The sequence below is a fragment of the Colletotrichum godetiae genome, assembly GCF_030913485.1.
Source record: "Colletotrichum godetiae strain CBS 193.32 chromosome Unknown BDP55scaffold_8, whole genome shotgun sequence".
NCBI classification, from domain to species: Eukaryota; Fungi; Ascomycota; class Sordariomycetes; order Glomerellales; family Glomerellaceae; genus Colletotrichum; species Colletotrichum godetiae.
The window spans coordinates 192,367-215,235 of NW_026851256.1; the positions used below are offsets into that span (position 1 = coordinate 192,367).

Sequence of the window (22,869 nt, forward strand, 5' to 3'; positions counted from 1 at the left end):
CCCGGACAACGCCAAGATGCACCAATACTACCTCCTTGCTCTCATTCCCGCGGCTCTGGGCTGCCTGAATAGCGACACGAACGCGTGTGCCAGCTACATCAAGTCTAACGCCGCCGCTTCGACCTTCTGCGCGACCTTCACCAAGAGCACCGTGACTGCCACCACCGCTCTCCCCGCTTGGGCTACCAACTGCTCACAGAAGCCGAGTCTCATCTCCGCTGAGTGTACTTGCGCTTACAGCGGTGCTGGTGGTAGCTCTCCGACCACCACATTGAAGACCACTACTGCTGCAGGAGGCTCTACGCCCACCGGCGTTACTACCACTCTGCCCCAGTCCTCCGGGGCTACTTCTACCAGCAAGGCTATCACTGTCTCCGCTGGACAGTCGTACGATGGCGGCATGAAGAAATTTGATCGCAGCCGTACGTTTTTCGAAGAAATTGGATGAAATATGGGTGCTTCACCAAGTACTAACACCGTAGTAGCCAAGGTTTGCGCTGAGCAGGACGAAACCGGTGAGGCTGATGCCATGTTTGTTCTTGAGGCTGGTGCCACTCTCTCGAACGTCATCATTGGGCCTGATCAGGCAGAGGGTGTTCACTGCAAGGGAACCTGGTGAGTGGTCTACCGCAACCATACTAAGTAGTTGATGCTAATTGACTGCAGCACACTGTACGAAACCTTCTAGCAGCAAGCACTCGGGGAACAGTTAACTGACGATGACTAGTAACAATGTCTGGTGGTCTGATGTTTGCGAGGATGCTCTGTGAGTTTCAAGGCCCCGAGTATAAGACCATTCATTACTAATTTCTTCCACCCAGCACCCTCAAGCAGACCAGCGGAACCTCTTACGTCAACGGTGGTGGTGCCTTCAAGGCTGCGGACAAGATTATCCAATTCAACGGATTTGGAACTGTCTCGGTCAAGAACTTTTATGCCAACGAGTGAGTTGCAATTCGTTACCTCTTGTATTTGATATAAGTTGCTGAAGCTTGATTAGCTACGGAAAGGTCGTCCGAAGCTGTGGTAACTGCAGCGGCAATGGGGGTGCACGCAACATTATCATGAACAATGTGATTGCAAAGGATGGCGGAGTCCTCTGCGGCATCAACACCAACTACGGCGACACCTGCAAGGTCACCAGCTCATGCCAAGATGACAACAAGATTTGTGATAGGGTATGCTGACTTCAACGCCGACTTCTCTTCAACAGTAAATGCTGACTATTGAATGTAGTACACGGGAAATAACAGCGGCGCTGAGCCTACTAAGATCGGCAGTGGCCCTGACGGCACTTACTGTGTCGCCACCAGCTTCACTACCGCTTGTTAATTTTGTGATTATTGCAGCTTAGTTGTCTATCCGAAGTGGCTCGATTTAAACTGTGACATGGCGGCTCAAGAATGATAGACTTCTGGACTGGAGGAGCTTAGCAATTAGAGCCTTGTCACTCATCTATTGATCCGTCTAGTCTGTAGCTTCCCTGTAAATACTTAGTCAAGTGCAGGCATGATATAATCCGCCACTCGTTCGTTGCAGACTTAAAGATCCAGACGTCCCAGAACGTATGGGCACTGACCTTGTATCGCTTTCGCTTCAGCAACCAGCTACTCGACTTCACCACATGCTCATGTCCCTGAGGCATATAGAACAATGCCAATGTCTCTTAGGTTGAAGATAGAGCAAAGGCATAGGTCGAAATAAAAATCCATACACCTATATACATGCTCCAGCCGCTCAATTCCTGTTTTGTCTTCAACGATTCAAATAAGTCAGACGGGCAGACAATGACTATATGCTTGCATCTGAAAGGGAAGCTTGGGTGCACATTGTCCAAAAAGATCTTTGGTATCAAGTGCTATAGGTGGAACAGACCACTGTTTGTCTGCAACTGATAAGCAACAGAGAGACAGGCAGTCTGTGTTGAGGTTACATGACATGTATAGCCTCTTGGCAAGCACCCCTTAGGACTCTACGCCTTCCCGATGTTCTCTAGTTACGTCATTCAACCTCTGCATCTGGTTTTCTTGGCAGCGGGCGCCTCATTGCTTATTTATTCCGCACAAGGGTGGCAGTTCACCTTTTGCTAAAAGGAGGTTGATTTACAAGCGATGTTAATCCAAAACTATTAGGCATCCAACTTAATGTGTCGCGGGATCATCCGATGCAGTTGCCCGGACTGAATCTGACTTGATTGATTGCGAATTGGGATGCACTTTGTTTACACCGCAGCACAAAGGTCCCGTTGACACACCAAGCCGGGACGAGCGGGATTCGTGAATGCCATTAATGTGCAGCCTCGTAGTGGATGATAAATATGTCGGACTACTCTCGAGCATAGTTTGAATGATGCGCTCAAAGCATGGCCAGCAGTGTATCGCAGACTCGATTCCGTTCATAGCACTATCCAGTCTAGGAAGTCTTTCCACAATGCGCTTGTCTATCCTATCCGGTGCAGTGGACTACGCGACCACTGCCCTCGCCAGAGAGCTCCCCAAAAATGAAGAAGTTGCGGCAGGTCGGTCTTATACTTACGTCCCGTACTTTAAGTACGCATGTTTGATGCTGATGTGTCGTAGCGCTCTACGACTCTAACATCATGCACGAGAAATTGAAGTCGGCCAAGATCGTTAGTATTTCAACGCAACCGGAGAAGTAGCCTATGACGTATGAGAAAATACTTACTGATGCAACTTGAACGCGATGGAAGGCAGAGCCTGAGGCCGGTCTCATGAATTCTTCCTCATGGCCCCGCTTGAACTACACGAAGTGTGTTGATGGGTTTGCTGAGGCCATTCCCGACGACTCGTTGCACATATTTAGATGCAAGAATGTAGGTGATATTCTGCCATATGAGAAAAAGCTTGCTAATGCTGTGGGAGATTGAGTTGTACGACTTCATCAACCACGCTACGCTTGGCTCTCCACACTCAACTACATCAGGAAGAACTGGTAGCACTGTTTGGGGATGGACCGATCCTAGTTCCAGTAGAGAGTTCATTGGTACATTTAGGTCCTTTATCATGTGTGGTATCATTTGCTGACCCTAGAAGCCTCCGGATTATACGACAGAGCATCGTTTATTGAACCCTTACCTGGAGGACGTCTACTGCACCTTGGATTTCTGTGAGCTTCCGATGGACCTATCACGTACTTGTGGCATGGCCAACGAACACGAATCCATCATATACACCGACAGGGCCCAACTCATGGTGACACAAAATTCGTAACTACAAGATTGCTTTGCGTTATTTTGTTTGAGGCTAACTTAGGTGTAGCTTCTTGATATTGACGAGGCCGATGCCCCGGTCGTTTATGACAAATAAAATGATCGGACAGGCCACTTTGCCGAGTTGTCCCTCGGCCGTACGTATAATGTCTTGATTAAGGAGGAAGTAAGCTACGGCGTTGCTGTTGGCGCGGCTCCGCGCGATGATGGTTGTTTTGGCGGCCTCATTTTCTTTGATCTGAAGGACCCGTCCAACCCAGTAAAACTTGGGTGTGACCCCCAAGACCGCTATGTTCATGATGTTAGTGACCCCTCTTGAAGATTTTGGACCCTCCTCCCTTCCTGTATCTAAATTTGCCTCTGAGTCGGCGCTGACAGACAGCAGGCACAATGTCTCATCTACCGCGGCCCAGACAAGAAATATGAAGGCCGCGACACTTGCTATGGCTTTGACGAGGACACTTTGACCATGTTAGTCATCAAGACTACCGGCGACGGTAGCTAACATAAAGTATCTACGACGTGTCGGATAAGAGTTCATCAAAGATCATTCCCAGGACTAGTTACGAAGGTGCTACCTAGACTCACCAAGGCTGGGTTCCCGACAAGAGCAACCACGAATAGTTACTGACAGACGACGAATACGACAAAGAAGAGGTTGTCGGACCAGCTGCAGACGGATATCCCGTGACGTACATTTGGGATATAAGATCTTTGAAGTCGCCCGAGCAGACTGGTCTCTGCAAGGCAACCAACGTCGGCATCGACCACAACCAGTACGTTATTGATGGACTGTCCTACCAATCCAACTACGCCGCCGGACTCCGCGTTTACAACGTTTCTTCGAAATCCTCCGACCCCACCGGCGCCGGTGTCTCTGAGACAGCCTACTTTGACAGCTACCCCGAAGACGATTCGGCGCCTGGTGGAGGCGAGATAACCTTCTGAGGTAGCTAAGCCTCATATGCGTACTTCAAATCCGGGTTCATCTTCGCCAACACCATCGAAAAGGGAGGCTTCCTTGTCAAAATGACGAAACGCGAGGCCTGCAAACCAAAGACTTGTAATGCTGATAATTGCCTACGTGCTCTGCGGGGTACGAGCACCCCCGGACAGTTGGAAGAGAGTCAGAAGTTCTGCGGCGCCTTTACCAAGACGGTTATTGCGGACGTGAATGTGGTTCCGGACTATGCTGCGGAGGCTTGTGCAACAAATATCATTTCGAGAGTCAGCTCTGCTTGTTCTTGTCTGCCAGGTACGGCCACGCAAGCCTAGCTTAGAAGGCAAACTCCAAGACCTTTGGGCAGTATCAAGAACTGAGATACCCCGTTCAAGATGAGGAGACGTAGTTAGAGATCTAATTCAACAGTCACCTTACTGTGAGAGGTTGCTTTGGAACAAGGATCATCCATGTTCATTTCATGGAACCCTCACGGAATCTACTCAGTCGCAAAATGGCTGATCTTGACATTTCAGTCCCGCTTGTGGTCCTGTTGAAAACACTAAGTGATGGTGATGAGTATCAGCGACCTCGAAACTTGGTCTCGTATCAGTTGTTATCGGCGTCTTTGAGTTGCTATCGCGCAAAGCTGTCATCTCATCGGAGAGAATCGGACACTAGAAGCAAGCTTTCAACAATGCTGGGATCCACCGGTTCCAGCTCCACAATGACAAAGCCGGTCCCGGCGGTCCCAAAACTTGTACCCGTAATCCGAATCTTTTCCCGTTTCTTTCGGTTTTCGTACAGAACCGACAGAGCAAACGTAACATCGGAAAACATGCGCTCCAGTCTCTCCTGCGAATTCTGCCGGTATGTCCCCCATCGGTCTCCGGCCTCGCCCCGGCTTTCAATCGGATCCGATGTAACGGCCGCTGACCCCGTTTTTTTGACCCCGCAGACGGTCCAAGATCAAGTGCGTCAACACCGGAAGTCCGCCGTGCACCAAATGCGAGAAGTCGGGAAGATCGGATTGCGTACTGACCAGACCCCACGTCGCGCCGAATGGACGGGCAGCGAAGCGGGCTCGAAGGGTCACGGAAGAGACTTCGTCTGTGTCGCATGATCAGGATGTCGAGTCTCAGCGACAGCTTCTCTCTGCGCCCCATTCAAGGGGCCCGGCAACGCCCTCGTCGGGCTTGGAGTATCGAGATGGTAAGCAGGAACTGGACCATCATCTCGAGCAGGTCCCAAAAGATGTTGTCTACATCGCTCTGGAGGCCTTCTGGCGCAAGTTTCCCGAGCTCCGAGTTATTCACCCATCGTCTTTTATGAAATCATTTGGTTCCAATTGCCCGAGAGAAAGCAAGGCATTGTTGGCAACAGTTCTTGCGATGACCAAGACACAGAAGCCGGATTCGGATCGCCTGCGATCGCAGATCCTCTTTCCGAGCGAAAGGTATGCGTCCTATGCGTGTGATGTCCTGGCAGCATGTATACTACAACCACCAGATGTCAAGGTCATTCAAGCCCTGCTCATTCTAACGTTGTATGAATGGGGTACACGAGACTTTCACAAGGCCTGGATGCATTGTGGTAAGTTAGCTTCCTAAGTTTGACCTCGACTGTGTCTGACATCAAGTAGGAATTGCAATTCGCATGATGCAATTGCTTCACAGTTCGCGGGTGGCACCCTTCCCACTCGAGATCCCTCACCGCAGCGAACCGAATAGCCTCACTCCCGCCATCGAGACCAGAACATTCTGGGCATGTTTCATCATGGATTGTATGGTGAGCTCGGGAACATATAACCCACGAGTGCTTCCCAAACAGGAGATGGCAAAGCTAAATGTGCCCCGGCCACCTACTTCGACTGAGTTTGCTCTAGGGCCAGGGTCGTCAGCGCAAGCTGAAGGTGCGGGGGAAAACTTCACATCAAGTGGAACCGCAACTTCGGTGTATCTTGATTTGGACCAGAGCTTTGGGGTCATGGCCGACGGGTTCGACATCTACTCTGATATCATGGCCTTCGTGTTCAACGACGGACGTAAAGCGCCAGGTATGTGCTTGCCTGAGAATTGCCCCTGGGTTCCTACATCACCTGTGGCATGTTGGCGTCGGAGACTTGAGGAATGGAGAACGAAACAGCATCATCGGCTACACTACCCGGTCAACAGTGTTGCTGCATACGCCACCCTAGGCTATGGTGAATCTTTCGTCTACCTAAACCTACTCTACTACCAGAGGTTGGCCAAGCTGTTCCCTAGAGCGCCTGAACTAATTAGGGCTAATCCGAGATTATGGTAGCGTTATCATGCTCCAGCGAGAGTACTTTCCCTTCCTGCCGACAATTGACATGACTGCTCGCGGACCCATAGACCCCCCAACACTCGAGGCCGAGGCTCCTCCGGGCTGGTGGGATCAAAGCGCGAAGGAACTTTTCGAAGCAGCAGCTCACTTGTCAAGCGTTCTTCGGGAAGCGTCAGAATGCGGTGTTGCAGTCATGACGCCATTCGCCGGATTCTGCGCTTTCTCGTCTTGCTATATCAATCTCTATGGCTTCATGTTCCCGAGAATCACTGCTGGGTATGCTACCAAAGCGGAAGAGCTCATGAACTCGAGTATAGAATATCTTAATAGGTTCCGTGAGGTCTGGGACCTCGGCGACGGATGGGTGAGTCACTCATTCCAAGGGAGAAGAAATGCTAGTAGACCATCTTTACTTGACGTACGGCTAACGCATCACAGCTCAAGACCATCCAGAATGGGTCATTGATGTACCAAAGAGCAACGTCTGATACCCAAAGATATCGCGGACGATCTCGCTTCGACTTCAGTGTCTTGCATCAATCTGTCCACGAGTTTCGTGTAGTTGACAGATCTGCCCAACATTTAGAGGAAATCAACAACGCCGAGCGGAGCGCCGTCAGCACGGGTGAGGGCAATATCGTCTCAGGCGATAAGCCGAATCAGAACATTGGCGGAATAAATCCACAAGGCTTGATAGATGCTGCCGGCAGCATGGATGATCAAGGGCTTTGGCCAAATTGGTGGTCCATGCTGGAAGATGTCGATGCTTCAGAGATCTTCACGATGGCCTAGTCACATGGTTTTGGTTGCTTTATCACTGAAAAATGGGTATGATTGAATTGAGCTTGTACGAAAGTGCGAAGTAGAACTGTCCTAGCAAATACAAGCATCAGTCACAATAATATGCCCCTGACCATGACCGCTTTTTATAGGATTTCCGCTTCAATCTCCTCCAGTGCTTCCCTGAACACGCTGCAAACCTTACGCAACTCCTCTTCTGTTGTGGTGAATGGAGGAGCAAGAAGGACGTGATCTCCTCTTGAGCCATCCACTGTGCCAGCGCCAGGGTAGAGAGCTACGCCCTTCTCAAATGCCCGCTCTTGAACTCGAAGTCCGAACCGCAGCTTAGGTTCAAAGGTCTCCTTTGTCTCCGTATTCTTGACGAATTCGACAGCCCAGAACAAGCCCCTTCCTCTAACCTCGCCGACTGATTTGCAGTTGATGAGCTCGATACGCAGTAGTGCTTCGAGCTGCTTCCCCAGCCGTGCGCAGCGAGCGACGAGGTCATCCCGCTTGACAATCTTCTGCACAGCCAGCGCAGCTGCGCAGGCAATAGGATGGGCTTGGTAGGTGTGCCCGTGGTTGAAGGCGTTGGACCCCTGCCTCAGCATAGACACGACCTTTTCGTGCATGAGGACGCCGGCAATGGGGCCGTAGCCTCCGCCGAGCCCCTTGGCGACTGTGACGATATCGGGAACAATGCCCTCTTGCTCAAAAGCGAAGTAGGTACCAGTGCGTCCGGTGCCACACATGACTTCGTCGAGGATGAGGAGAGAGCCATGCTTGTCGCAAATCTGACGAACGCCAGCGATGTAGCCAACAGGAGGTGCCACGCAGCCGGCTGTAGCGCCTACCATTGTCTCAGCAACAAAGGCAATGACATTTTGAGGGCCGACATGTTGGAATTCAGCCTCAATCTCAGCGAGAAGTCTGGCTGTGAATTCATCTTCGGTCTCATCTGCTCTCTGATACTGATACGGATATGCCGGTGATACATATGAGACGTGAGGATAACAGAAGCCCTCGTAGGGGACCTTTCGTGACGCGACTGTCGAAATCGACATGGTCGCCATGGTGTTGCCGTGGTACGCTTGTTTCCTTCCGATGAAGTGCTTTCTCTGCGGCTGGCCGTTCTCAAAGTGATACTGACGCGCCAGCTTCAGGGCCGACTCAACGGCTTCGCTTCCGCTGCATACGAAGAAGGCCTTCTCGAGGCCATGTGGGTTGCCATCGAGGATGAGGTCGGCAAGCTCCTCGGCCGGCTGCGTGGTGTAGGCTTGGGTGTGAACGTAGCTCACCTTCCGGGCTTGGTCCGAGATGGCTTGAATGACCTCTTCGTTGGCATGGCCAATCAGAGCTACAGCAGCGCCGCCGCATGCATCGATGACCCGCTTGCCGTTGGCGAGGTTCAGGTAGATACCGCTTGCTGATTCGACCATGGAGGGGTGTTGGACTAAAGAGCGGTGCATGAGACGACCCTCTCCAACCTTGGATTTGGTGTTGGTTATGGGAAGTTCGGCATTGGCTGTTGTGAACAGCTCGTCGTCTCTTGCGGGAGCCATGGCGAGAGACTGTAGACTCGAGACAAATTGAAGTGGGATGTATGTGAATGTTCTACAAGTTGCGTTTGTTTACCGAAAAGATGCGCGAGAGAAGAGACAATGGGCACTTCAACTCTACTAAATATACCTTCATTATTCGGCGCTAGTGTTGAAATCCGATAGGTATCGGGATCAACAAGCCATCAGCTCCGTGTTCACGGAGCCCAACCGGCCCTTCCAACGGTGGGCCTGCGTCAAAATCATCGGAGGAATTGCAAAAGAAACTCCACTCTCGACATCTCCATAAATCCTGCAGACGATAACCGCATTATCGTGAGAAAATCTGACATCGGTTCTGACGCAAAGCCGATATCCGAAAGCCGACTTACAACATTCGATTTTCCCACTCTTTGTCGATAATATGATAAGCTCGAAGCCGCTCCGGGAAGAAGTTCGAGGAAAGTATGCTCCTAACAGCTTCTGCCGACTTCATTCGACTACTGCCAAGATGGATACTGAAAAAGGCACCTACCCCGAACGACAAGGCCTCCCAAGCCAAGATGGGCACGATACCGACCACTCGAGCGAGGACCATGCCGCGGAGACAGCCCCGAAAGTAGAGGGGCAGACTTACGATGATAGAACGGCTTGGATTACGGTCGCTGCATCGTCACTGACCATGTTCGTCTATCTCGGTGTCATCTACTCCTGGGGCATCATGCAAGTCAAGCTGGTCGAGACCACGGGTTCAAATCTGACCACTTTGACATTTGTCGGCTCATTGGCGACCTCGTTCATGATCTGTTTCAGTATTGTCTCCGACAAAATCATAAGCAGGATAGGATACCGGCTGGCTGCATTGATTGGAGGCGTCTTCATGGGTTTGGGCGAAGTTCTTGCAGGCTTTACAACTCACCATGTTGTAGCCTTGTTCTTTCTACATGGTCTTGTATTTGGTCTAGGTGGTGGATTGTGTATCTTTGTGAGTGGAACATGCCTTGCATTAGGTCTAGATGTCTCCTACTGGCGAAACGCATCTCAGCTAACACCCTTTACTACTAGTCTGTCTCGACTGCTCCGATGGGTCTATTCAAGAAACATAAAGCACTGGCCATGGGGTTTGTTTTCGGAGGTGGCAGCTTGGGTTCTGCCATCATGAGTGTCGTGACCAACTATCTTGTCAAGGACTTGGGTGTTTCCTGGACATTCCGCATTCTTGGTTTCATTCTCTGGGGTGTCTCCATCCCTGCGTCCTATTTCCTGCCAAGACGATTAAGTTCGGGGAAGAAGGCCTCTCGTCAACTACAATGGTAAGTACATGTACTCATCTGTAGTCAAACCAGAATCACGACTAACAAGTCACAGGTACCGCTTCAAGGAACCTCGCTTCCTCCTGCTCGTTGGCGGCACGATACTTTCCTGCTTCCCACTCTTCATTCCTCCTTACTTCATTCCGATCTTTTCGAGATCGATGGGCTACACCAAAGAGATCGGTATTATCATCCTAGCCTGCTGGAACTTGGCTTCGACGTTAGGCCGAGTCCTCGCCGGGTGGGTTGCCGATACCCTTCTGGGACCAGTCGAGAGTCTAGCAATCTGCATGCTCTTCATGGCCCTCAGCTCTCTCATCGTGTGGCCCCTGTCATCATTAATTGGCATCTTCTCCCTCTATCTCATCTTCAACGGCATCGGATGCGGCGCATTTTTCAGCCTCACACCCATCGCCGTCAGTGCCACATTTGGTGGAGAGAATACACTCAGCATCATCCCTGTTGTCTGGACGACGTGGTTCTGCGGTTTCTTCTTCGTAAGTCTTACAACGCACTACACTCTTCGCACCCTTACTTACAAGACTCAGGGTACACCAATTGCTTCTGGCCTTTACTCCATCTCAGGCGATGTTGATGGGCTTGAAAGGTTCCGCCCCGCCGCTTACTATGCCGGGGCAATGGCGTTGGCTGGCTTCGCATGTGTTTCGGGAATAAGATTTGCGCGCAAAATAGAGACTCCAGAGAAGTCTTGAGCCGGGACTCTTCGAACGAATTTATGACCAAAAGAGCAGCACGCACCATAACGGCCAATTGCTAACTTAGAAGTTGTCATTTGAAACCAAGATACCAGATAGATCATAGAGAACGAATGAGAATACAGAGTGCCGAGATCGCGGTCTACGAATAACCAACCTCAACATCAAGAATCGAATTTACCATCCCTTACCTCAAACGTCAAAAGAGCAAGTTGTATGCGGATTAGAAAGTGGCTCTTGAGAACCAGCCTATCTAGCACATATCATTAAGCCAATGAACGAACAGACCAGATTCATGATTGCCCCGGTTGACTTCTTCGAGAGCCATGTAAAGGGAATCCACATCAGTTCAGTTATAACCTTGACTTAGGTGTGGCGATGAGCATCCCCAAAATGGATCAGGGCCTCTAAAAGGGAAGCACTTATTGGCGGGACTTCGTATGCGCGATGACACCTCGTGATGCGGGGAACCAGCTTCACACTACTGGTGGGTTTAATCATCAATATTGAATTACTTGGCACAATGTGACATTGGACCCTTCTCGAATTGAAAGTCCTGGGCAACTCTTTGACTTCCCATCGCTTCTTTATGACGATCACGACTGATTTTCGAAATGGCCTTACTGAGGAGCTTATTTCCATGAACCACGGATTTTCTCGTGCCCTGTCTGGATCGTTGCGGCCTCCGATATGGTTTGACGTCCAAGACTAAAGCTTAGGCTAAAAGGGAAGTCTCCGTAGATCCCAATTTGAATTGGTCTAGGCAGTGTAGTGTCAAAGACGGGTGGGCTAAATGCTCTTACCTAATACTAATAATGATGTGCTTAAGGAAATGCTACTCCCCGTGCCAGCACTATATGAGTTTGTGATTCGACGTTAAATAATTCGATATAACTCGAAGTTTGCATCAAATAGTCTCACAAGTTTTCTCGCAACAAATCATTGATACGTTGAAGAGCAATACCCTAATTTTCTCTTTTTCGGAACAACTGACTATGAAGGCCTCGTCTATCATCGTTTTTGTCCAAGGCATCGTCGCCGCTGGAGCCGCGGTCACTGAGAGACAGTCTAGCGGATGCCTCGCTTCTGCCACTGGATTTGCTTCCCTGAACGGAGGAACAACTGGCGGCGCAGGGGGGACGGATGTAACAGTGACGACTCAAGCTGATCTTGAGAAGTACGCCAGCGCATCGGGCAAATACGTGATTAAAGTTAGTGGTCGCATCACCATCAGCCCTCTCGGCAAGGAAATCAAGATAGCCAGTGATAAGACTATCATCGGGCTTGGCACCACTGGCGAGCTGTACCAAGGTGAATCCTCAGACTCATCGTTTCGTATATCATCATGCTTACCTTACTTGGCGTCTAAAGGCGGTCTGGGCTTGAGCGGAGCCAAGAACATCATCATTCGCAACCTCAAGATTGGCCACACCAACTTGAATGATGGCGTGGAGAATGACCGTGATGGCGTTCAAGCCGATACCGTGAGCAACATCTGGATCGACCACTGCCTTTTCGAAGATGGCGGGGACGGCCTGGTGGATCTTCGAAAGGACACCACGTACTTCACCGTCTCCAACAACATCTTTCGGAACCACGACAAGACCTTTGGTATCGGCTGGACCGAGAATGTCACGGCTCGTGGAACGATCAACCACAACTGGTTCGATAAAACGAATCAAAGAAACCCGAGCGCCGACAACTTGCTACAAGCGCATCTCTACAACAATTATCTTTACGGCGTCACTTCATATGGCCATTATGCCCGCGGTAGCACCAACGCACGCATCGAGAATGTGTTCTTTGAGAACACCAAGAACCCTTTGACCAAGGACTCAGGAGCTGTGCTCAACGCCTCTGGGAACACCTATAAGAGCTGCACGGGTACTACGGCTGCAAACTCGGGAACCTCTTTTGACCCCAAGAGCCTCTATTCCTACACTTTGACTCTTACAGCAGATGTCCCTGCCTACGTCAAGGCTAATGCTGGTCCACGAGCTTCTGTCTGCTCTTGATTTGAGAAGCGCACGGGTATAAGTACTGGGCAGGTCATATTTCCCAGCGTGAGGATTGTAGAGGGCGTCATGAGCGGCAACCAAATGATTCCAATTGTCATGAGCAGTGTTTCAGGGCCCAATATACCAGTCACATGGCACAATGTTCTTTTAATACGCTCAAAGACTTGAGGAGAAAGCGGTGTGCTGCGAGGCCTCTCTCTTGTCTGTAGGGATATGTTTCGGAATAGTGGCATGAGAGAGCGCGAGTACTTCGTTGAAATATCGGCTTTCTGTAGAACTTGCGACACCTGCATTCTTTACTTACGTGTGCTTATGCATCTGCGACTTAATTTGACGAGGCTATGACCACGAATCTTCAGCTCCTATCATGGACCATATTCCACACTACATCAGTTTGTTCAGGCTGTGACAAATGGGTCTCTCAAATATCCGTCCAAGTTTAGAGGACGCCCCAGTCAAGAGCCAGATGATGATTAGAACGGATAGGTATGTGCAAGTGCCCCAGGTATGTCAGATGTAAGAGCACAAAACCGGATTTTTATAACTGGAAGTCTGATACTTGAAAAGGTTGACTTGGAAATCTTTTTTATTTAGCTACTGAGGTCTTTTTCAAATACTCGTACTCTATCGACAAAGGTCGTTGTGCCCCCGAGCCGGTCATATCTTTGCCCCTCTTTCTCGTTGAGCCTTCCATAAAAGCAGCCGCTGAAGTGAACAATAGGAAACTGGAGGAAGTTGAGCAAATGGCACATAATGTCGTAATTGACGTCAGCTCAGTCCAGTCTACCTCAAGGACTCGAGCCCCAGATTTCTAGTTTAGTCCAGTCTGCGCCACTGACCCCGCTCCGAGCAACGTTCAATTTAGGTTTGATAAATCAGGATGGTCCAACGTCGGAATTGATGGACGGGAATACTGTAACGCAGCCGGGGCTAGCCTCGGAGAAACTGCATGCGGCGGGGAAAAAAGAGAGTGATGGTTGCATGTCGGCGGAGAATTTCAGTCCACCTATTTCCTTGACGCCGACCTCCGCGACACAGATTACGGGAGCTAACATTAAAGAGGCCTTTTCACCGCGTGGTCAATTCGGGATCGAATGGCGGTGCTCGGTGGCTGGTTTTCATGCAGCCAAGGATTTCATCTTGATAAATTGCTTGAGTACATCATACGCAATGATGATACTCCAGGCTCATGGCAACATTGTTCAAGATCCTATAAAACATAGAAGTTCCAAGGTCTTGAACCATAGTGTTTCGTCTTTCATCGAAAATATGTAGTAGAATCCATTAGGATCATAGAAAGACTCAGCAACAATATGAAGCTCTTTAACGTGCTCTCGACCTTGGCGATTTTGGCGGGCCATGCTTTTGCTGCTTCGCGAACATCGCCCCCCTCCGGTGCAATTGTCGTTGCCAAGTCCGGCGGCCAGTATACCACAGTGAGTACTTGCATGGTTGAGGCCCTTAGGCTAGTTTCATTCGCACTACACAACTATCAGACTTGATGTCCTGTGGCTGATATTGATGATACCGAAAAGCTCCAAGCGGCTATCAACGCAATTTCGGCCAGCTCCACAGCAACTACCACAATCTTCATCCAACCGGGCACTTACTCCGGCCAAGTTTCCATTCCTAGTCTCAGTGGCAAGCTTGTCATCTACGCATACACCACCAACGACCAGGACTACACTAAGAACCAAGTCATCTTGACCAACACCCTCTCGGCTGCCGATGCTGGAAGTAATGATTTGTCCGCAACCCTGAGAGTTGCAACGAGCTACTTCAGCCTTTACAACGTCAACCTGATCAATGGCTACGGGAAAGGATCCCAGGCTCTAGCCATCTCTGCAAATGGCCAGTACCAAGCGTACTACGGCTGCAGCTTCGTCGGCTACCAGGACACGATCTACACCAACAAGCCCCACCAAGTCTATAAGAACAGCTACATCGAGGGTGCGACTGACTTCATCTTCGGCAACGACGGCAACGCTTGGTTTGAGAAGTGCACCATTTCCATCAACGGCGCCGGATACATCACTGCCAGTGGTCGCGATAGCGCTGACGCCTACTGGTATGTGATCAACAAGGCCACAATTGCTGCCAAGTCAGGTGCCGGTGTCTCCAAGGAGTCTACGGTATTGGGTAGGCCATGGAGGGAATACGCACGCGTCGTTGTCCAGAACTCGCAACTCAGCGACGTCGTTAAGCCTGTTGGGTGGTCTGCTTGGGGCACCAACCCCACCGCCAACGTTTACTACGCTGAGTATGGCAACACTGGGACGGGTGCTAGCGGCACGCGCGTGAGCTGGGCTAAGAAGTTGTCGAGTGCGGTTTCCATTGACACGATTCTTCCGGGCTGGACTTCTTGGGTTGACACAACTTATTGGAACTCCTCTTAAGGTCTGGTCTGATTTCTGTAGCAGACATAATCAGGGGAATATTAGTTTCCTGAAACGGCCCGAAGCAACTTTAGACTGCTTCAATTGGTCTCTTCTTCGTTCTAGTGAATCTCATTATATTTGCTAGGAGTAAAAATCAAATAACATAGCTCATGATTCATTTTGCTTGGTGATTACTGCGAAGCATCGTCGCTGGCGACTTAGGGCTTCCCAAAGCTGACGATTCGAGATCGCAGTTCGAATTATCCCTACTATGCCCTTCATTGTTGTTGACATTGTCCATTAAGGCTACGTGGTCGATGTTTCGAATCTGTGACATTGGCTGATCGTTTTGTCGAGAAAGCTCGGAAAGCTCTGCACGGTTGCTGGAGCTTTTGGGGGTTTGTGTTGCTGATCGGAAAGGCCATATTCTCCAATTGTAGGATAGATATGGCCGTAGCGTCGGTAGACAAGCAATGACTAAACCGACCTGCAAGTCAAGAGCACTCCACAACTCTGCGGGGCTCACGTCAGTTCCAAAATCCAAGAGGATTTGCATGATACTGGATGGAATCGAATTACAATGGGAATATTGACTCACCAATGAGTGTGAAGGAGCGAAAAGATGTCACCGACACCTGGATACCCAGGAACCGAGCCAAGCTGACTGCTAAGTTGATGGCTCCTAGAAAGAATGTGCAGTAAACACTGATCTTGACACTCTTTCGCAGCCGTAACTGGTACAATACTAAGAACGGAAGACAGAATACTGTGAGGTGTGTGAGTCGTTACAGATGCTTTTCTGCTTGATAGACTTGGTAAAGGAAACCTCACTCATCAAGTCCGCGGCAAAGTTCAACGCCCAAGCGATCTGGAATACTCGGGCGAACACTATTGGGTTACACGCGACTGCCGGATCTTGTGACCTTTTAGATGGTCAGGTAGAGCTCGTGTAAGGAAATGAATGAGGCTTACCAGTTTCCTTGCACCGGCCTACAAATCAGAAGTATCGTGAGCATATTGGTCACATATGCACAGCTGCAATACACCATGGTTCCCCACAAGATCTTGCGGCGAGTTTCCATGAAAATCGGGAAGAAACGAGCATATAGACTCAAAAGTGTCGCCTTGCAGAGATAGAAGGCTGTGAAGAAGGGAAACTGGCCACTCCATTGCAACTAAGTGTAATAGTTAGTAAACTTGATCTGCATCATCACTCATCCGTTGACTCTCTTTCGAAAATCATTTCTACTTTTTTAAAGGGCAAGGGTGCTTGCCTTCCACACCAGTTTTACATCTTCAGGAGTTCCGTCATATCCTTCAAGGGTGTAGGCAACGTGCGAACGTAATACCCCCATTTTATGAAAGACGATATCGTAAGAAGCGGATGCTGCAGTGAAGACCCATGCGATGCAGACAAGAATGTCGCTCGTAATAAGCGGAAGGTCTTGAATGACCAATCGCAGGTAGATTCGAGCACCGATTAGGGCAGCCGCAACTCCAATCAATGTGAATTCGGTCCCCTAACAATATTAGCCTGCCTGGACCAGCAAAAGTCGAGCGCCCTGAGGGCGAAGCAACGTAGAACGAGTTGCGAGTCTTACGAAGGGGATGCGACGTACAATAACCGCAGCTGCGGATGGCCCGTTGACGTCCATGATGAAGATATTCGGAATATCTCCGATCCGCAAACCGTTTCAAGATAGACCGTAGGAGGTAAATTTGGGCCAAACCTACGAACCACTTTTTCTTTGAAGAAACCTGCGCTTTATGTTCATAGACCAGTGATGGAAATTGTATTCCAGCTCCCCCGGTGGCTTTTGACTAGCTGAACACTTGCAAACAGTTAGAGCGCCGCCACAAGCGGTCGGGGCTCGTCCACACCAACAGCCACATCTAAGATGATTGAGCAAATGACCTCTAAAAGACACGAAAACGGCCACTGAGTTGCCTTGTCAGCGTCGAATTTGACTTAGCACGACGATTGCTGATCCCAAAGTTTTATGAAAGGCCGGACACAGCAAGTCTACCTTAGACACAAGCCAATGACGCCTAGCGGACCCGAGGGTTTGGGCATCTCTTGATTCAAGGCCGCCGTTTCAATCTTCTTTAAGATCTCGGAAGCCGTTTCAAACATTCGGGATCTTGATACTAGTTATCATTTTCATGGCATTGCTGCGCATCTGGGAACACCATTGCCGCGGAATCTTGGAAGAGAAAAATGTTGATCCTTCATTTCTTTTCTCTTGAAAATTGTACAGGATGGTTGCGAAAAACCTCTTCAAGTCCAGAAAGACCATTCCATAGTCATCATGGTATGCGAAGCATTGTCTAAAACGCGTTCTATCACACTTAATAGATCAAGCCGGCGTCTCATAGCTGCACGCGATGGGCTATCCAGCACTTGATTAGTCGAGGTCGACCGCAGCCACATATAGACTGGGAGCCCGAGTGTGAGTTTTGAACATGCAACGTATCATGAGCGCAATTCTCAGAAACCTGTGATCAAAGTAGCATCCTCAAAGATGTATGTATATTGGCCCTTACTTCCAAGCGGCATCGGCCCAATGACACCCGAAGCAATAACGGCCATCATTACTTCAATGGGACGCGTCATAACCGCATCCTACGACGCCGTCCCCCCTTACAGCTTTCAAATATCAAGCCCAAATGTGTGTTTGAGAAACAAGCTACGGGATAAATATCGGTTGGAATTTTCGCATTGAAGGTATTGTACGTAAATTACGTGCTATTGGGTGAGACTCGAGCATAGCCGAACTTTCGACCGATGAACGACGGAGCGGACCCCATCATGACCATCGGTACTCTTTCTCTAGACTTTCTCCCAGAGCAAATCACAATCGGGTCTCTGCAAGTAGCTTAATCCTACATAGATCGATTCCGATTGCTCGATGATGCCGCCGTCATCGCGTGCTTTACTTATGCGTGGATATGAATTACCCCTTCCTACCAACGGCTTTCGAATCACGCGCCCCGCGGCATCACATTTATTGACTGATTGGTCCCCGCAAATGAAGACTATGATGTGCTCTTAGGATTCCAGTAGGCTGTTACGAAGAGGCTAAGCAGGTTCCGTTTGGCTCAGCTCATTCGTCGGCGGCTGGCTGAGTTCAGCTGAGTTGTGAGGGATATGTGCGGGGACGGGAAGGGAGGGCTAGAACCGTGGCCGCAGGCGGGCCGAGAAGGCATTTGAGCCACGGGGTGTCCTCATCTGGCAGTGACCGCAGCTTACCCCTGCAACGTGTGTGCATTCCGCCGAATGATGGGCACGAAAAACTCCCTATCACATTGGTCGCTATTTCACCACAGGCAGCCACATGGGCTTCCTTAGATACGCTTCTTGGACCTCTCGACGAATGAGACTTGACCGTATCAGGGGAAAAGCGAAGCGGAGAAATTCGGAGTGACGATGGAGGTGATCAATCAGCGCGAAATGTGGAACGCTCACGATGTTTAACTGCTGAACAAAGTTCAAATTGATTCTCCTCAGCGGATACCTTCTATATATGGAGATGGCAACGTAACCTCACATGCTGGATCAAGCCTAGCTCCTGAGGTGTGACTCCGGATCACACAGTCCAGAGTGATGTCGGCGTCCGCCACCTAGCCGAGACTGTAAACTCAATAGTAGGAAGAAATCCTTGAGAGGTAATGAGTTTGGCTGCATTCCGCTGACAAGTCTGTCATTTTAGGTATACTAGGATGTGAATCATTGGGGGGCTGTGACGATCCTCAGCCAGCCCCATTAAGTTCCCTGCCAAAGTGTGAACTGGAGTGCGGAGGGCTGCAGTACCTTAGGTGTATGCAGATTTTCATGATGTGTGCTTTAGGCATCACAAGACTTGCTGTGGTTTTGGGCAAAAGGGAAGCCAAGTCGTCCACTAAGATTTCGAGGTACACCACGTTGAAGATGTATCAGATACTAGTAATTATTACGGAGAATATCTGTTACATTTGGTGTAGGCCGTGATGATACTTTGGACCAAGATATCTGGGAAAATCTTGTGAAACGAAGAAACGCGTCGTTTCGAGCAATAACTCCTGAGTATACTAGCCTTAGCTGAAGCTGCCATGGAAATCGGTGAGACTAGTCAACGGCGCGAGGAGCGCCTCATTTACCACCACTGCTTACCTAGAGAAAAGAGTTGCGATTTGCATGAAAGAGGCTGGCTGAACGCCTCACCACCATTCTTAATCATATTCAAGACAAATATGTGATATCACGGCTAACAGCTGAGTAGCAGGTCGATCAGTAAGTTCGATGGTTTCCAGTTCCGTCAGAGTGGCGTCTTCTCAAACTACATAAAAGGCCCATTAACTCCATCCCGTCGTCACACTTCTTCCTTATCACCACCAGTTTCCAATCAGTATCAATTCGCAGCTCTTAACGCACGCAAGCTTTCACCTTGAAAATCATTACTCTTATTGGTCGACCGTTTGGAGTTCTGAACTGTCTCTCGTTCCCGACGATCTTTGCCCAGCAACACCCAGTAAAACAGTAACTCAATTAAAGAACGAAAAAATGTCTTACAACGCCTCTTCAACCGCCAACGGCAGCGCTCCTCGCGCTGCGGTCTGGAGCTTGAAGTCCTCCAACCCTGACCTCCCGGCTGAGTCAGCCATCTTGCCCGACGACGGCAGCAATGGCACTGAGTCCGTCTTTGACGATGACAAGCGCCGTCGCGTCGAGCCTCAAAGCTTTGCCGATGGTGGCAAGTTCCGATGTGAGTTCTGCTTCCAACACAGCAACCCCCGAGCAGCTTCCCTTCAGACGTCCCACGTACTGACATCATCAAGCTGTCGTCAAGATCCAAGCTTGTTTCAACAAAGGCAGCGGCAGCGTCTGGATGATGGGTTCTGGCTGGCTCATCAGCCCTGATACCGTTGTCACTGCCGGCCACGTCGTCTATGACTGGGGCCACCGTCTCCAGAGCGCTACTGAGATCAAGTGCTATATCGGCTACTCTGGTCGTGCCTCCGTCGGCACTCCTAACGTTCAAGCTCGCTTCGGCGAGCGCATCATCACCACTGCCGAGTGGATTGAAGCGGCAGGCAACCGGAGACATGATGTTGCCTTCATCAAGGTCAACCGGCCTTTCACCGGCAATCTTAGAAACATCCCCTTCAAGGAGACCCCGTTGTTCGCCGGAAACGCCAACATTGGTGTTGTTGGGTATCCTGGAGACAAGTATCTTGAGGGCCAGAACGGAGGGAGCGGAGAGAAGGGTGCTCAGATGTACGAGGAGTTCGCGCCTACCGAGTACGACCTCAAGAAGAGCGAGCGCCACATGATTGAGTACCAGGTCTCGACTTTCGCTGGTAAGTTCATAAAGAGACTCTTCTGTTTCTATGATAGAATGCTGACAGACGCATGAAAATAGGTCAATCTGGTGCTCCCATCTTCCAGGTTGAGAACAACGCCTTAGTGTCCATTGGTACTCACTGCTACGGTGGTGGTGGTGACGAGAGCAACTCTGGCAACTCCATCGGCGGTCCTTACGGTAACAACTACCATGCCTTCCTCAATCTCTTCGACAGCCCCCAGTTCCCCCAGGTACAGCGTCAAGGCATTAAGGTTCTCACAGCCGATGCCCATGCTCGCCCTAACAGCAACGTCGGCGCTTCCAATGGGGCGCCCAGTAACGGGCAGGTCAAGACCGGTAGTGCCCCCTATTCCAACGGTCACAGCAACGGTACCACGTACAACAGTAACAACAACAAGTATGCCAACGGTGCTACCAATGGAAACAGCAACGGCTACAACGGCTTTCGCCCGGAGAGCGTGGCTTCTCCCGCAATGCCGACCCATTACAACACAGGCACGGGTCTTCAGGAAAGTTCGGATGAGGAGGGCTTCTTCGATATCATCAGGTCGATCGCCAAAGTCGCAGGACCTGTCGTCTCAACAGTCACTCCTTTCCTTGGACCCATTGGTGGACCCATCGGTGCCATCGCCGGCGGCATCCTTTCGACTGTCGGAGGTGCGGAGAGCGCCCTCGAGGACGGGAACGCGCCTGGCGTGGTCGAGACTGCGATCAACTCGGGCGCCACCGAGCGTGCGGTGCTCGCCGAGGCATCGCTTCAAGCCCTACTGAAGGTCGAGGATAGCCCCGAGACTGCAGAGATTCTCCACACCATCAACTCCAAGTACAACGCCTTCAGACCCAAGTTGGATGCCATCGCCAAGGTAGCCCAGCCCCAGCTCACGGAGGCTGGACTTCACTTGGCTCATCTTCAGATGGCCAAGATGCAAGAGCGAGCGACGTCTGGATTCCAGGAGTCAGAAATTGAACTCCCTCGTACGCAGCTCAGAGGCCTCCAAGTGTCTTCGTACAACCAGCAGGGCCCGCAGGGAGCCTTTGTCCAGGGCCTCTTGGCGCCTACTCGTCCCGTCTCTGGCGAAGAGGGCTTCTTTGATTCCCTCGGCTCTGTCCTCGGCAAGGGCATTGGCTTCGCGAAGCCGTTCATCGCGAGTGCCGCGCAAGGGGCACTCAGCGGCGTTATCGGCCGCCTCAGCGGTGGCGCAGAGTCTTCCTTCGACACCCCCGCTGTCGGCACTCACGAGTATGCCACTCGTCTCGCATTCAAGCGTGCGGCTGCCGCAGAAGCTGCCCTGCAGACTCTCATGGAACTCCCTAAGGAGAAACTCGACCGTCTTCGCATCAACGAGCCCCAGAATGGCGAGGAGGGCTTCTTCGACGTCATTAAGGCCGGCGTCCAGAAGATTGCTCCCTCCGTGCTAGACATCGCTAAGACTGCCGTACGCAAGGTCGTCCCTATCATCGTCGACGCTGCTTCCCAGAAGATCAAGAACACTGTTGGAGCGGAGAGCGTAGCCTCGGCTCCCCGGAATAACTTCAACACTACCAACGTCATTCGAACCAAGAAGTCCGTCGCAGACATGCTCACCACGTCGGCTCAGGCCTACAAGGGATCGAAGGTGAGCAACAACCCCGATGATTTCAACGCTGTGAACGCTACTCTCGAGGACATCCTCAAGTCCCGTGAGACTGCATGGGTGCCTTCGCTCCATAAGCGCAAGTCCTGGGACTCGAACGATGATGGCCTCTGCATGATGGACGACGAAGATTTTTGATTTGACGCGTTGATAATAATGTGCTAATCCGCTCTGACTAATGACAGGTCATTTCCTCGTACTGAGGATGAGGGAGTTGGACACTCTTTAGCGACTGTGGCAGAGGCTCCGACTTATGATGTCAACATTGGCAGGGGCTGGATTCTTGGCATTAGTGTCTTTTCGATTCGACTTCGCGAGTCTGAAATATCTACCGTCATTCAAGGCTGTGGTTTCCTACTCGGTTTGATTTGTTTCGACTTTTGTGTGTTTGTCCCTGTACTTGGCCTTTGTGTCTGATGTCTCGATTGCAGGAATGGGCTGTTGACCTCGGGCTATGGCAGCGCTTATTGTACTCTGAGCTTTCGATTCTTCCCCATTCCAAACTCAGCCAATTTTAACCCTCTTGAATGCGCCCACTTTCCACTCCATATGAAGCGTGACTGCTTCTGAGACGTCTTTGAGGGAGCAGATCGATTGTCTATAGGATTTTGACTGTCTTCTCGGAATTTAACGTTGTCGAGGGAGCTGCGATTCGTCCACCTTCTACAAGTATT

At 50.5% G+C, this 22,869-nt stretch overlaps 9 protein-coding genes across 9 annotated transcripts; 7 read left to right on the forward strand and 2 right to left on the reverse strand.

The window, feature by feature from the left end:
* Positions 1 to 16: 16 nt before the first annotated feature.
* BDP55DRAFT_628675 (pectate lyase) lies at positions 17 to 1,332 on the forward strand (the record flags this gene model as incomplete). The annotated part of the gene is made up of 6 exons (XM_060571929.1): positions 17 to 422; positions 486 to 615; positions 728 to 766; positions 822 to 944; positions 1,001 to 1,178; positions 1,237 to 1,332. 6 exons carry the CDS (start codon positions 17 to 19, stop codon positions 1,330 to 1,332), a joined length of 972 nt encoding a protein of 323 aa, XP_060433044.1.
* A 1,098-nt stretch (positions 1,333 to 2,430) lies between these two features.
* On the forward strand, positions 2,431 to 4,799 carry BDP55DRAFT_701956 (uncharacterized protein; the record flags this gene model as incomplete). Its single annotated transcript, XM_060577935.1, has 11 exons — positions 2,431 to 2,518; positions 2,580 to 2,629; positions 2,711 to 2,833; positions 2,883 to 3,003; positions 3,054 to 3,104; positions 3,340 to 3,530; positions 3,615 to 3,700; positions 3,742 to 3,800; positions 3,822 to 3,826; positions 3,854 to 4,154; positions 4,188 to 4,799. 11 exons carry the CDS (start codon positions 2,431 to 2,433, stop codon positions 4,502 to 4,504), a joined length of 1,392 nt encoding a protein of 463 aa, XP_060433045.1. The 3' UTR covers positions 4,505 to 4,799.
* A 153-nt stretch (positions 4,800 to 4,952) lies between these two features.
* On the forward strand, positions 4,953 to 7,322 carry BDP55DRAFT_652960 (fungal-specific transcription factor domain-containing protein). The gene is made up of 5 exons (XM_060574144.1): positions 4,953 to 5,039; positions 5,128 to 5,762; positions 5,812 to 6,412; positions 6,474 to 6,840; positions 6,915 to 7,322. Exons 1-5 carry the CDS (start codon positions 5,008 to 5,010, stop codon positions 7,266 to 7,268), a joined length of 1,989 nt encoding a protein of 662 aa, XP_060433046.1. The 5' UTR covers positions 4,953 to 5,007; the 3' UTR covers positions 7,269 to 7,322.
* BDP55DRAFT_652961 (aminotransferase class-III) lies at positions 7,323 to 9,082 on the reverse strand. Its single transcript, XM_060574145.1, has one exon. It carries the CDS (start codon positions 8,816 to 8,818, stop codon positions 7,403 to 7,405), a length of 1,416 nt encoding a protein of 471 aa, XP_060433047.1. The 5' UTR covers positions 8,819 to 9,082; the 3' UTR covers positions 7,323 to 7,402.
* Positions 9,069 to 11,149, forward strand: BDP55DRAFT_652963 (major facilitator superfamily transporter). Its single transcript, XM_060574146.1, has 4 exons — positions 9,069 to 9,779; positions 9,860 to 10,107; positions 10,163 to 10,604; positions 10,656 to 11,149. Exons 1-4 carry the CDS (start codon positions 9,219 to 9,221, stop codon positions 10,818 to 10,820), a joined length of 1,416 nt encoding a protein of 471 aa, XP_060433048.1. The 5' UTR covers positions 9,069 to 9,218; the 3' UTR covers positions 10,821 to 11,149.
* A 669-nt stretch (positions 11,150 to 11,818) lies between these two features.
* On the forward strand, positions 11,819 to 12,838 carry BDP55DRAFT_545625 (pectate lyase Pel-34K; the record flags this gene model as incomplete). The annotated part of the gene is made up of 2 exons (XM_060568588.1): positions 11,819 to 12,134; positions 12,195 to 12,838. 2 exons carry the CDS (start codon positions 11,819 to 11,821, stop codon positions 12,836 to 12,838), a joined length of 960 nt encoding a protein of 319 aa, XP_060433049.1.
* Positions 12,839 to 14,115: 1,277 nt separating this feature from the next.
* On the forward strand, positions 14,116 to 15,244 carry BDP55DRAFT_576349 (pectin lyase fold/virulence factor). The gene is made up of 2 exons (XM_060570782.1): positions 14,116 to 14,277; positions 14,377 to 15,244. Exons 1-2 carry the CDS (start codon positions 14,155 to 14,157, stop codon positions 15,235 to 15,237), a joined length of 984 nt encoding a protein of 327 aa, XP_060433050.1. The 5' UTR covers positions 14,116 to 14,154; the 3' UTR covers positions 15,238 to 15,244.
* BDP55DRAFT_652967 (uncharacterized protein) lies at positions 15,203 to 16,949 on the reverse strand. Its single transcript, XM_060574147.1, has 6 exons — positions 16,839 to 16,949; positions 16,494 to 16,739; positions 16,192 to 16,394; positions 16,051 to 16,142; positions 15,818 to 15,985; positions 15,203 to 15,732 (listed from the first exon to the last, which is right to left on the reverse strand). Exons 1-6 carry the CDS (start codon positions 16,872 to 16,874, stop codon positions 15,395 to 15,397), a joined length of 1,083 nt encoding a protein of 360 aa, XP_060433051.1. The 5' UTR covers positions 16,875 to 16,949; the 3' UTR covers positions 15,203 to 15,394.
* A 2,810-nt stretch (positions 16,950 to 19,759) lies between these two features.
* On the forward strand, positions 19,760 to 22,333 carry BDP55DRAFT_546186 (ATP synthase F1; the record flags this gene model as incomplete). The annotated part of the gene is made up of 3 exons (XM_060568634.1): positions 19,760 to 19,961; positions 20,035 to 20,556; positions 20,619 to 22,333. 3 exons carry the CDS (start codon positions 19,760 to 19,762, stop codon positions 22,331 to 22,333), a joined length of 2,439 nt encoding a protein of 812 aa, XP_060433052.1.
* Positions 22,334 to 22,869: the final 536 nt, after the last annotated feature.

What these genes read in the sequence shown, in the direction of transcription:
- BDP55DRAFT_576349 (XM_060570782.1), top strand. Translation starts at nt 14,155, where the DNA reads ATGAAGCTCTTTAACGTGCTCTCGACCTTGGCGATTTTGGCGGGCCAT. An exon ending in CCGGCGGCCAGTATACCACA is followed by an intron (nt 14,278 to 14,376) that starts GTGAGTACTTGC and finishes GATACCGAAAAG; the next exon opens with CTCCAAGCGGCTATCAACGC.
- BDP55DRAFT_652960 (XM_060574144.1), top strand. Translation starts at nt 5,008, where the DNA reads ATGCGCTCCAGTCTCTCCTGCGAATTCTGCCG. An exon ending in AACCTACTCTACTACCAGAG is followed by an intron (nt 6,413 to 6,473) that starts GTTGGCCAAGCT and finishes AGATTATGGTAG; the next exon opens with CGTTATCATGCTCCAGCGAG. An exon ending in GGGACCTCGGCGACGGATGG is followed by an intron (nt 6,841 to 6,914) that starts GTGAGTCACTCA and finishes AACGCATCACAG; the next exon opens with CTCAAGACCATCCAGAATGG.
- BDP55DRAFT_652963 (XM_060574146.1), top strand. Translation starts at nt 9,219, where the DNA reads ATGATAAGCTCGAAGCCGCTCCGGGAAGAAGTTCGAGGAAAGTATGCT. An exon ending in GCCTCTCGTCAACTACAATG is followed by an intron (nt 10,108 to 10,162) that starts GTAAGTACATGT and finishes AACAAGTCACAG; the next exon opens with GTACCGCTTCAAGGAACCTC. An exon ending in GGTTCTGCGGTTTCTTCTTC is followed by an intron (nt 10,605 to 10,655) that starts GTAAGTCTTACA and finishes TACAAGACTCAG; the next exon opens with GGTACACCAATTGCTTCTGG.
- BDP55DRAFT_652961 (XM_060574145.1), bottom strand. Translation starts at nt 8,818, where the DNA reads ATGGCTCCCGCAAGAGACGACGAGCTGTTCACAACAGCCAATGCCGAA.
- BDP55DRAFT_652967 (XM_060574147.1), bottom strand. Translation starts at nt 16,874, where the DNA reads ATGGACGTCAACGGGCCATCCGCAGCTGCGGTTATT. An exon ending in CATCCGCAGCTGCGGTTATT is followed by an intron (nt 16,740 to 16,838) that starts GTACGTCGCATC and finishes TAATATTGTTAG; the next exon opens with GGGACCGAATTCACATTGAT. An exon ending in TCGCTCCTTCACACTCATTG is followed by an intron (nt 15,733 to 15,817) that starts GTGAGTCAATAT and finishes TGAGCCCCGCAG; the next exon opens with AGTTGTGGAGTGCTCTTGAC.